This window comes from Pyrus communis, chromosome 5, assembly GCF_041283825.1.
Source record: "Pyrus communis isolate YQ-2024b chromosome 5, ASM4128382v1, whole genome shotgun sequence".
In the NCBI taxonomy this organism is placed as follows: Eukaryota; Viridiplantae; Streptophyta; class Magnoliopsida; order Rosales; family Rosaceae; genus Pyrus; species Pyrus communis.
Genome location: NC_142569.1, coordinates 21,290,622 through 21,303,330, shown reverse-complemented (window position 1 = coordinate 21,303,330; position 12,709 = coordinate 21,290,622). Strand labels below are relative to the sequence as shown.

General features: G+C 39.2%; 1 protein-coding gene across 1 annotated transcript; it reads right to left on the bottom strand.

Moving 5' to 3' along the window:
- Positions 1 to 7,629: 7,629 nt before the first annotated feature.
- Positions 7,630 to 10,742, bottom strand: LOC148696974 (uncharacterized). The gene is made up of 4 exons (XM_088694765.1): positions 10,168 to 10,742; positions 9,647 to 9,973; positions 9,126 to 9,452; positions 7,630 to 8,931 (listed from the first exon to the last, which is right to left on the bottom strand). The coding sequence occupies exons 1-4, from the start codon at positions 10,375 to 10,377 to the stop codon at positions 8,248 to 8,250; spliced, it is 1,548 nt and encodes a 515-aa protein (XP_088550891.1). The 5' UTR covers positions 10,378 to 10,742; the 3' UTR covers positions 7,630 to 8,247.
- Between the last annotated feature and the right edge of the window lie 1,967 nt (positions 10,743 to 12,709).

Below are 12,709 nucleotides of genomic sequence, written 5' to 3'. Positions count from 1 at the left end.
ACGAGGTCAACCCACCTATGCTGACAAAAAAAAGAAAAAAAAAATTATAATTGGACCCGTGGACTAGGCCCGAATTGGCCCGTTTCATATAGGCCGGGTAAGGTCCAGTTTCAAATTCAGAAATTTCAAAACCCGACTCAGCTTGTCTCGTTTCATTTTTAATCGGTTCCAATCTGGTTCCTTCAAATTTGGTGCCCAGCCCTAGAACTAACAGCTGCAAATATCTTTGGTAATTATGTGTTTGACAAGTAGTGATTTGATTTCCTCCCGACACTTCCTCGCCCTCTTTAGTTGCAGCTCTTGAACCAAAATATTATCAATGACATATCTATATTTAGGGCGAGGGAGTAATGGGAATCGAACTCCGAGATTCATCCTTAATAAAAGTATGCCTAATTTTGTGTTGATTGATAAGTGCTAAGGGTATGGTTGGACGTAGGCTTCTTTATTGAACATTTGTTTTAAAGAGAATGATATACATAAAAATGAGTCGCTAAATGACAATATCTTATAACAACCATACAAGCTTATATAGAAAAGTTAATTCATGACATTGTAGAGTATGATTAAAATACTACTATTTTAACGTTCTGATTTTATGTAAGTGTTTCTCCAATACAGGGATGGATGTTCAACTGCACACGCGCTTATAAACGCTGAGTGAGTCCAAGGAAACAAGGATGAAGATGGGATTGGTGAGGGTGGGGTGGGTCTCACATGGAGATTTGTTTGGAGGAACCAAATCCCTTCCACATCCAATAAAATTGCGCTTGCTGAACATGCGATGCGGGTCGTTAAAATTTAATCCAATGGCTACAAGCAAGGGGACCTTTAAAAATTATAATAATTGTAACCGTTGTATCAAATTTCAACGGTCCTGATCGCCTGCTCAACATGCTCAGTATATATGGATCCGGAAGGAATCTGGTTCCTTGTTTGGAGTCAATTTATGTCCCAAACGCAGCGGATCTGAGTCTAAAGCATTGATTGGGATTTGGAACTGCAGATGAGGTGTTGGATCGTATACTTCACGACGTCGGCAAGATCCGTGTGTAAGGTCAACTAGAGGAACAAGCGCATGGGGTTCCTAATCAGGTGCATTTTATTTGGCAGCATATGCAAAAGAGAGGTTTCTCTCCCTTCCTAATCTCTCTCTCCTTCCATCCCCTTCTATTTAAACGGTTACGATTACGCCACGTCTATATCTTGTTTTGAATTTTTTATATAGAGAATATGACAAAAAGAAGAGTGTGAAAGGAGGGGATGGTAATAGGAGGCGAGAGAATCCTACTCACATATGCACTATGGGATGTGTAAAAGTTTTTCTTTCTTCAATGATACTCTTTCAAAATTAGAAATGAAATGTTTTATTTTTAATCTTGTAGGTAACAAATTTAAAATTTATTTATTTATAAATATGTAAAAGAAATTTATTCTTATTGAAGGCTTCAATTTCACGTCATGTGAAGCAAAATGAGAAAACAAATATGAAACATAAACATTTTACTAAAACGGATCGAACTTTTACCAGACAAACATACCTCACATTCTTTTGTAACTTTATTTTCTAGTGTGATTGTTACTTTGCCATTTAACTCACCAATAAAAGCTAACTTATTGGATCACATAAGTACCAACTTTAACATCGTTACTAGTAAACATAAAACAATTTTTGAGTAACCTTGACTCAAGAATAATTAAGTGTAGCAAGACCATTATCGATTTTCTAAGTTTGCCTCTCAGTGACTTTATGGGATTATCACTAAATTAAACAAATCAAATCCAAATTCATAACACGAAAAGGTATGTGCATCTGATGTATGGGTGCATTTTTGCTCACCCACATTAACATTGGTGTATGCTCACCATACACTTATATGTCTGCCATCTGTCTCATTCCCTAATCATAGTTAACTTCTTTATTAAATACTTTTTCAATTTTTAAAAGTAATTTAAAATACTGATTAAACAAAAACAAAAACAAATACAAACCCACCCCACTCAGCCAAGCCAACCCAGACAAACACCACTCACGCCGTCGTCGCCAGCGACCACCTTTCAACCCCAATTCCTTATTTACCCATCACTTAAAGCCACTCCACTCCACGGGTATCAATGGAAAACCCTTTCTCTTTTATTTCCCTAAGGGTCCAAAAATCCCAAGCCGAAGAAGAACTCAACCTAAATCCAAAAATCCCAAACCCTTCTCTTTCAACCGAAGAACTCAACCTAAATCCATTTTTCTCACAAACCCATTTGAAAAACTTCCAAGCCTTCACGGCTCTTTATCCAAATTCTTCAAAACATAGATTACTGCTACATCGGTGGTAAGTGATTGGTATTAGGACTCGGATAACTCGTTCTCCAACGCACTGGACCACCGGTTGGCCAAAATGAGTTGCAGAACCTAAAAAGGCAAGAGAAATAGAAAGAGAGATGAGAGAGGAGGCGAAGGGTGAAGAAGAGAAAGGGAGATAGTGAACAGATGGTTTATCCGGCTGCCAGACGGAGAGGTGGTCACGACGACGGCGTGCTAGGTGTTTGCGGAGTGATCTGGGTGTGTAATTTGAAGTGCAACGGGACTGTATTTATTTTTGTTTAATCTTAGTGTTTTAAATTAGAAAAAGAATATTTAATAATGAAATTAACTATAGTCAGGAGATAAGACAGATGGCAGACATATACCTCTTTCATTTTTATTATGTACCATGGTTGGGGAGAAGGGTCTGTCGAATAGGTATGTTAATTTGCTGCGGTCTTTCATTTTTATTTATTCTTTGTATGTCTTCAGTATTTGTGCTTTGTGGCAAGCTTATGCTACATGTGATGGTGGAATTGTTTTCCTACCTGTGCGGGAGGAAATGGGGTTTATAATACCTCTTGGTGAGAAGCTCCCTTCGCTATAACAATTATGATAATTTGTTGGGTTTAAAACTTATATTCTTGTTAATAACATGTTTGTCTACATGAATCGGTGGAAATTCTAGTCTAAAATTTGTTTGAAATTCATCGTTCTTGCCGTTAAGCAGATATTTTTACTGTTTGAGTATCTATTATTCAGGTACTCCAACTAATGGATATGTGAGTAAAGAAGAGGATGAAAACCATGAGGATTGTAAAGAAGAGGGGGTTGCCATTTTTTTTTTTTTTTTTTTTGAGGGTAAAAGAGAATGCCATTCATGATAACTAAATCCTACAAAGACATGCATATGAAAAACAAATGAATGGCCTCTGAAAAGCCTTGATGAACAAAACCCAATGGGAAAAGCTCGACGAATGAAAAGACGCCTCACATGCACAATAAACTTAGGCATCACGTGGCCATTACCGTCATTCGAAACATGGTTCAAGAACACTTGGTTTACACTCAAAAGAGCTCGAATACTATCAACATAAACACCATCAGAACCCAAACACTCCTCATCTTGGTTAATTAATTGGACAAACCTCAACGATCTGATTCCACTATCAACGGAACGCAACCAAAGTTCATTGCCAATTCCAATCCTTTCTTGATGGCATGAAGCTCTAAAGCAAGGACAAAAATCAGAGAAGGAGCATGCATAGACAACGCACCAAAAGGATCACCATTAGGCCCACAAACAATCTCTCCAATTACACGACATCCATTCATTACATCTACCCCACCATCAAAATTTAATTTGAAAAAACCCAGTGTCTTGGAAACCCACGAATTGATTCGATGTTCTGCAGATGAAGTACTCCTATGGGCAGCGTTTGACACTTCTACCTCATAGTTCCTCGTCCAGTTTTTCAAATTTTCACAATTACAATTTATACTTTCAAAGTAGAAAGAATTTGTGGCATTCAAAAGAAACCACAAAATGATAAACAAAAGTTCCAATACCGGTCTGGAGAGGTTTTTTGATGCAAACATAAGTCATTTAAGCATTGAGTCATAGTTAGTCTCCATCATTGTCGTCGGAGGGGGCTATCTTTCAACATCCTAATACGAAGGTATAAAATTAGACTAATATTAAGTTTCCTCTTTAAAATGATAAATGTGCTGTATGCAATAAAAATCCAAGAGCCCACAAAATTTATTTTTCTAAATAATAAACCACCTTTCCTATGAACTCTACCATCCCAGTCCGAGACAAATACGGAGTAATAGACTCCTGATGATTTGTTTTGCCCTTGAAATTCTAGTCCTACTCCCACACATATTACAATTGTCCTTGCAAGTCTTGTATGTATATTAATGGCCAGCCTCGTTCTCACGATTCAGTCCAGTTTTCACAACACCCGCTTTATTCTCTCTTAACTTCACATATATACCGATCTTAGCTGTGTCTGCAATTTATAAACTCCTTCCTTTATATCTTCACCATGACTGCAACTACAGGCTCAGACTGCGAGAATCCCGGCTCCTTAGGCATGCCTGCCACTAAAAGCTCTCAGCCAGCGTGCGCCCAAATCTGTTTGGTCGTCTTTGTGATTGCTCTTTTACTCATGCCTTTACCAGTTATGATTGGGCTCCAGTTGCAGTCCAGCATAATAACTTCGGGGTACAAATGCCCCGACTTCACCATCAACGGTGCTTATCTAAGCCAATTCAATTACACCCAAAGCAATCGTACTCTCCTGTACAACCTCGCCCTCAACATCACCTTCACAAACCCTAAGAAGAAACTCTTCCACACGTTGATTGACGTCAAACTCAGTGCATACTATCAAGACAAGAGAATTGGTCAGGTGACTTTGATGGATCTGTGGACGTCAACACACAAGAACACAGCTGTTTTTCAGAATGTGGCCGTTCAAGGGCACGACATGTTGCTTCAGGAATATGCGACCCCGGCAGCTGATCTTTACAGTATCCACGTGGTCATTGCTTTCCAGGATGAGAACAATCAACGGGGTGAGGTTATCTACAATCTAAGGCTTCCTTTGAGTTTCAACGGGACATCTTGGGATGCTGACAAGACTGCAAACTGCCCCATACGTACATAAGTTACAGGAAGCTTCATTCTGATCAATGGAAAATATGTCTTTTAGACCTAAACCATGTGTTTATACCCATTTTGTCCTATATTAAATTTTTAATCCCCAATTTACGCATCTTTTTTCCTAATAATTTAATTTGTGAATTTTAAATCATTGATTTGTTAACCATAATTTGATTCTCATCTAGGAGGTGCGAATTAGCTATCTTATATAATTAATGTCAATACCATTGATTACGAGTGAGTAATGCATATATGATGTAATTAATCACATTGGACAAAACGATAAACTATTATCTATGTGGAAATAAATATGATAGAATTAAAAAGGCAAGAGAAATAGAAAGAGAGATGAGAGAGGAGGCGAAGGGTGAAGAAGAGAAAGGGAGATAGTGAACAGATGGTTTATCCGGCTGCCAGACGGAGAGGTGGTCATGACGACGGCGTGCTAGGTTTTTGCGGAGTGATTTGGGTGTGTAATTTGAAGTGCAACAGGACTGTATTTATTTTTGTTTAATCTCAGTGTTTTAAATTAGAAAAAGAATATTTAATAATGGAATTAACTATAGTCAGGAGATAAGACAGATGGCAGGCATATAGGTGTATAGTGAGCATACACTAAGATTAATGTGGGTGAACAAAAATGCACCCTTTGAGGTATACTGCCCAAATAATTCTCTTCAAATAAATTTGGCAAGAAATTACTACTGTCCTTGATTTTTTTTTTTTTTTTTTTGGCCAAATGTGTTTTGTAACCGAAATTTTGATAATTCTATTATATTGCTGTGTATAGTGTAATGAATTTTTGTCCACAATATATTAATCATTAAATTATTGACCAATAATATAACGACCACATCCTCAGTGTAAAATCTCTTACACTATGATTTGATGAGATAAATAAATTTGAAATTTGGATAAAAGGTTAGAATTTATAAATGATATGCACCAATTCTCTTGCTTTGATTCATAAACATAAAAATTTAGAATTTCTGCGTGAAAAAAAAACTTAGGATATGGGACCTTCAATTCCTAGGTATAAATTCATTGTGAATATGTCTCATTTCCTAATTCTATAATTGAGAGTTTAAAAATAATGAATTTCATATTCAATTTCATTGTTCCATTAGGTTAATTAACCAAGCAAGAAAATTCACAAATTCTAGAAAATAAAATCCCGTCATTTCAATTTACATCATTTTAAAATTTATTAGTAATCTTAAATTTCTTAATCCAAACGTAGTGTTAAATTGTCATGTCGTCCTAATATGGAGATGAAGTGAAAGAGGGCTAGTTTCCCATCCCCTTTTCCCTCTTTTCCACTCAGAAACCCACCTCACTATCGACGAAAAAAAAAATTTGGAGCTTTCCAATTTTCCCAATCCTCATTGAAGGAAGGAAGACTCAAGAACGTCTAAGTTGTAACGGATCATTATTATTAAGTTAGCTGAGGTGTGAAGTGATGACTCAATGCGTTAGCACACGAGCATGTATAATTCAAGGACAATAATCACTAGCTCATTCAGGAAAGTAGTAGATCATTGGTGTTCAAATAGTTTTCTACAATGCTCCAGAGTATCTGATATTTTGGGGTTTGATTTTTAAACGGTGGATCTTCGATCAAAAATACATATGCGACAAGGAACTGTATCCTAATCTTCTGCAAAATACCAAACTGTAAAGAGAGATTTGAATTGCCAACTTTGTTACTAGCGCAAACATTTGCAAGAAACAAAAACAAATTTGATCGGCAACTTGGAATCTTTCTACATTGCCTGCTCTGCTCGACTTACTTCCGCAAACCATTTGGCTATCCTTGTCAATTCTGCAGGCATTACTATATACTTGTTTAAATCTGCACTAAAATCCCATCCCCGACGACATGTTTTTCTCGTGATTTCATTTGACTTCAGAGGCAACATGAATTGTAAGTTTTCTGCCAAAAAGGGTACTATGTAAGACGAGGAATAAAACAACCTAAGAATGAGATTGCTGAGATTGAAATTCGTTATTATAACTGAAATTCATACCATCCTATCCGAATCCAGAGAGAAGTTAAAATACTATATCAGTTTTCCAGTTCTCCCTATCATTGCACAATCAGTAACGTCCTAGTCACTAAGGTATCTGTGCAGTTATGAGTTAGCAGAGACATATGGCACCACAAATTACAATAGCAAGCACTCAAAGTGTGCAGGACACTCAACCATAGGGCACCACAAATCCTTCCCCCAAAATATGTGTGTATGTGACAGAGGACTAATTTTTATAGGGAGATATCTCCGTTGCTTTTTTCATAACGATTAATTTGGAGCCGTCTTTTCCACCACATATTAATAGAACGAGCATAAAAGCTCACATACAAAAACAAGAAACAAAAAAAATAAAATAAAATAAAAAATCATTTGACAACTTCTACTCACAGAACAAGGAACAACTTGTTTTCCGTGTGATTTCATTCAACTTATGTTATATGCTTATGAGCTTAACAAAAAAGCAGCTATGACAATCTTAGTATGCATGCAGAATTCTAAACAATCGAATGACCAGATGCAATCGAAGGATTGGGAGATGCACAAGTGACTGAATTCAGCAAGAAACTGTTACCGATGCAAAATTTCATGAACTTTGAAGAATAAGGTTCATGTATTCATTCACAAGAGAATCAGGAAATTTTGTTCATTTGCTTCCGAACAAGAATTGCAACAAAGTACATTCCATATATCTTTTTGCCTTCGCGATTCATGCAATATTCCACATATTCTACTTCATTACAATGCAAAGAAGAAGTAAAAGGAAAAACCAGATGATTTGTAAAACTGACACCAATCAGGGCACTGAGTACTTCATCCAAAATGAATCTATGAAAAGGGTACGATCTAAGCCGAAGATTTAAACAACCTAAGAAGTAGATAAGTGTGACTGAGTTAAGTATCATGAAAATGTATGAAAAATCCAAACCCGAGAATTTAGAGTGCTCAGTATTTTCCAGTGGGTTGGATAATAGAGATGGATATCTACATGAGCTTGTAGTAGCAGTCGCCTCCACTGAGAAGGAACTGATAGGCTTTGTCACAGTGACACCTGAAGTGAATGACCAAGCAGTCCTGAAGTAACACCAATCAGTCATCCTTCTTTATCACAATATTCCACATATTCTACTTCATTACAATGAACAGCAGTAAAAGTAAAAACCAGATGATTTGTAAAACTGACACCAATCAGGCTTTATCACGGTGACACCTAAAGTGAATGACCAAGCAGTCCTCCTTCTCCACACTCAGAGCAGCAGCTTCAGAATACCGAGATTATCTACCACAAATTGATAAGCAACACCCCAGCCGACGTTCCAGGTTATTTTTGCTACCAACGATGCCAGTAGGTAAGTATTCATGACCATAACAACTGGAACATAAACTATGAATGGTAGGTTCCTGTACTCTGAAATCCAAAATAGGATCTTTCCGGCTATCAAGGCCAGCCATGAAAGAAGCGGGTACGGTTTGTCAGCCACCCAGTTTATTAAGATATAAAACGTAGCCTCCATTCCCATACAAATTAAAATTCCCGAACATACGTCAGCCACAGTCGCATACAAAACAAGCCTCGTCATGTTCTGTGGATAGATGCTTAATGCCATGTACAAGGCCATAAGGGACAGCAGAAATGTAGGGTCTGCAGTGGCTGTGGCAGGGACGACCGGTGCTGCTCTGGCAGGGACAACCGGTGCTGGCTGGAAGCGATTCGGGTTGGGCGTTGAACCAAATGGCTGGTCAGTCGTGGCGGACGGAAGCTTGTACGGTTCCGAGAAGCAGCGGCGGAGAGGAGGGATCTTGCGGTAGACAGTTTCAGGGAAAGCAGACTCTTCTTCAGAGTTTGCACAGGCGTAGACATCCGAGACCGTGCGGCAGAGAGGAGGGATCTTGCAAGTCTCTCTCAAGCGGTCCTTCATCCTGCTCAGCCCCTGGAATGATTTTTCCCAAAAACCAATTTCAAAAACAATCGAAACAGGGAGAAAGAATCAAACTTCACGCAAATTAACAATTTTCCCATTTCAAACAATCCAAAAGCAGATATATAACCACATCTTTCATCAATTGAAAACGAGGGAAACAAATGGGTTTTCGAAAAGTTGGAGGATAAAATATTTGGTATTACCTTAGAATCGGGGGTGTCCAAGTCGGTGGAGAAGTGGAAGTCTTGGGAGGAGGTGGAGGAGCGGGACGAGGTCTTGGCCGGAGAGTGGTTGAGATCCGAGACGGAGCGGCGGAGAGTGTGCGGTGGAGGAAGAGGAGGCAGGACCCGTGCCGGGGAATGGGACTGACTCTTGGAAAAGTGGTAGCGGTCAGGAGAGTAGGGAGTAGTCATGTTGGGCAAAGAACCGCCACAGGGAGAGGCAGGTACAGAGATCTCAAATGGGTTGTCGGCGGTGGACGCAGACGGCGGGAGAGAAGAATCTTGGTGGTGGTTCATCCTGGTCAGCCCCTGGAATGATTTTTCCCAAAAACCAATTTAAAAAACAATCGAAACAGGGAGAAAGAATCAAACTTCACGCAAATTAACAATTTTCCCATTTCAAACAATCCAAAAGCAGATATATAACCATATCTTTCATCAATCGAAAACGAGGGAAACAAATGGGTTTCCGAAAAGTTGGAGGATAAATTATTTGGTATTACCTTAGAATCGGGGGTGTCCAAGTCGGTGGAGAAGTGGAAGTCTTGGGAGGAGGTGGAGGAGCGGGACGAGGTCTTGGCCGGAGAGTGGTTGAGATCCGAGACGGAGCGGCGGAGAGTGTGCGGTGGAGGAAGAGGAGGCAGGACCCGTGCCGGGGAATGGGACTGACTCTTGGAAAAGTGGTAGCGGTCAGGAGAGTAGGGAGTAGTCATGTTGGGCAAAGAACCGCCACAGGGAGAGGCAGGTACAGAGATCTCAAATGGGTTGTCGGCGGTGGACGCAGACGGCGGGAGAGAAGAATCTTGGTGGTGGTTCATCCTGGTCAGCCACTGGAATGATTTTGACCAAAAACCAATTTCAAAAACAATCGAAACAGGGAGAAAGAATCAAACTTCACACAAATTAACAATTTTCCCATTTCAAACAATCCAAAAGCAGATATATAACCACACCCTTCATCAGTCCAAAACGAGGGAATCAAATGGGTTTTCAAAAAGTTGGAGTATAAATTATTTGGTATTACCTTAGAATCGGGGGTGTCCAAGTCGGTGGAGAAGTGGAAGTCTTGGGAGGAGGTGGAGGAGCGGGACGAGGTCTTGGCCGGAGAGTGGTTGAGATCCGAGACGGAGCGGCGGAGAGTGTGCGGTGGAGGAAGAGGAGGCAGGACCCGTGCCGGGGAATGGGACTGACTCCTGGAAAAGTGGTAGCGGTCAGGAGAGTAGGGAGTAGTCATGTTGGGCAAAGAACCGCCACAGGGAGAGGCAGGTACAGAGATCTCAAATGTTGTCGGCGGTGGACGCAGACGGCGGGAGAGAAGAATCTTGGGTCTTGGGATTTCTACAATTCTTAGGTTTCTTGGTAGCTGTTTGGGAAAATGGAGAGAGAGTAGTTGGTAGTTATAAAGAGTGAAAAGGGATTTGCAACGGATTAACAACAGCAACACTGATCGAGAAAGCCGTTACATTTTGGCGCCAGACTAAGAACCCAGGGATTTTGCAACATGACCGTCTCATTTATAGAATAATTAAATAAATGGATGGCTTTAGGTACAAGCTCGTCCAGCTCTAAGCGCAACGTTCATTACCTTGTTGCCGTGGGTTCGAGCCTCAGTGGGCGATCTGCGATCTGTTGTTTTTTTTTTTTTTGGGTTTCCCCACTGTATTAATCGTTAGCATCAGTGTCGGAAAATGAATTTGTAGAATACCCCTCTTTCTCTTTTTACTCACCCGTTTATTTTTGTTCGTCGATTTTCTTTACTCAAATGAATCTACCTATTAGAAATAACAATTAGATGTCTGATTCATGTTTTTGCTTTATTCAATCTAACAATTAAAAATAAACATTGAATGTGCATGCGGAGAAAAAAAAAGTATGTTGACTCAAATTCGTTGATTGATGACATAGGAAAGGGGCATTTGATCACGGACTCATCAGTAGGTAGAGGGGTTGGCTGATTCACCAGTCTATCTTCTGAACTCGTCGGTGAGATGATGCTAAACTATCTTCAAAAGGTTGATACGGTTGCATAGGCTCGGGGCTTCCATACTTTCCCACTGGTACTTTTGCGTTTGTCAAGCACATAGGAGGATTCCCCATCCATTCATATTTCTATTCCTTTCCCCCTTCCCAATCTTGGGGCGTACTATACCATGATTAAGGGGGATTTTTCCTGTCATTATTCCAATTCTCCTCGAAGGCCCTCTCGTGATTATTTGATTAGTCCAATTTAAAGGATTGAAAGAGAAAGCATAACCTTCATGAGTTGGTTTGTTACTGATGGATTTGAATATCCTCCATTATTCCACCGCAGAAAATATGGGGCAAAAAACCAACCTCTCACCATGGCGCCATATCCTCTCTTTCTACAATCCTAACAAATTACACGTACTTCTTCTACCCTATTTTTGGATGGTTGGTGAAGTTTGGCAATAGGAAATTTGGAGGCGGGGTGGGCGAATTTGGGTGTTGGATTACAATTTTTCACGAAGGAGATGATGGTGCTAAAGGGATGAGATGAGGTGATGGGTTGTTACCAACTGTATGAGAGTTGTCAATCGTGCCAAATGTCAACGATGGAGTTATTCAGAGGTAGTGTTCGTATAATTGGGGTTGTTTGCTGTTGACTTCTGTAATGTGCGTATAATTGGGATTGTTTGCTGTTGACTTAAGGGAAGATGATCTTTTTCAGTAATGTGCGTGAATGCATATCCAAGTTTCATTTTCACCATTTTAAGGTGCTCCCTTTAAGAATGTAGATAAAAATAAAAAATAAAAAAATAACTTTAAAAAGTTAAATAGGAATATTTTTTTTTAGTACAATGACATATTTTACATTAAAGGAAGGGAGAGTTCGGCTAAGCCACACAATGAACAACCTAATTTGATATTGAATTCGCCATTCACAAGATTCGAACCTAAGACATCTCACTTACAATTGAAGAAGAATACTATTAGACTGTAGTATTGAGTGATAGTTAAATCAGAATATTACAAACCTTCTTTTTCTTCTACTTCTTCCTTTTTTTTAAAGCTTTCGAACTCCCAAATACGCTCTCTCTCAAACCTCTTAAAAATTCCTTGCTGGTAATTTCAAGTTGTCAAATCTTATCCGCTAGAACTGAAGAATATTCCATGCCACAATTGTCAACCTCCCAACAGGGTTGCCTTGACTACCTTATTTGCCCCTCTAATTTTATCATTTTATTTATACACGGATATTAAGAACGGCTAGAGAATTCGGTCTAAGTTACACATTTTGTGACATCTCGTCCCTAATTTTATGATTTTATAAATTTTAAAAGCGTGAAATTACGAAAATGCCCTAGAGGCGAGAATATTGACTTCTATTGACCGTCCTCCCGTGACGTGTACGAAGTGTACGAACTTTTCTTTTAGTGTATTCTCGAAGTTTTCGACATTACGGACGTGTAGACGCATGCATAATGGAAATCGAACTACAATTTGAGGAGTACTTTGTAAAGAGTACTATTTATTAATTTATATATTTTCATAAGCACGACCTTAGCCTTCCCTCTTCCATTTCCACCTAAAATTAGAAAGAATTT

What these genes read in the sequence shown, in the direction of transcription:
- LOC148696974 (XM_088694765.1), bottom strand. Translation starts at nt 10,377, where the DNA reads ATGACTACTCCCTACTCTCCTGACCGCTACCACTTTTCCAGGAGTCAG. An exon ending in TGGACACCCCCGATTCTAAG is followed by an intron (nt 9,453 to 9,646) that starts GTAATACCAAAT and finishes AAATCATTCCAG; the next exon opens with GGGCTGACCAGGATGAACCA. An exon ending in TGGACACCCCCGATTCTAAG is followed by an intron (nt 8,932 to 9,125) that starts GTAATACCAAAT and finishes AAATCATTCCAG; the next exon opens with GGGCTGAGCAGGATGAAGGA.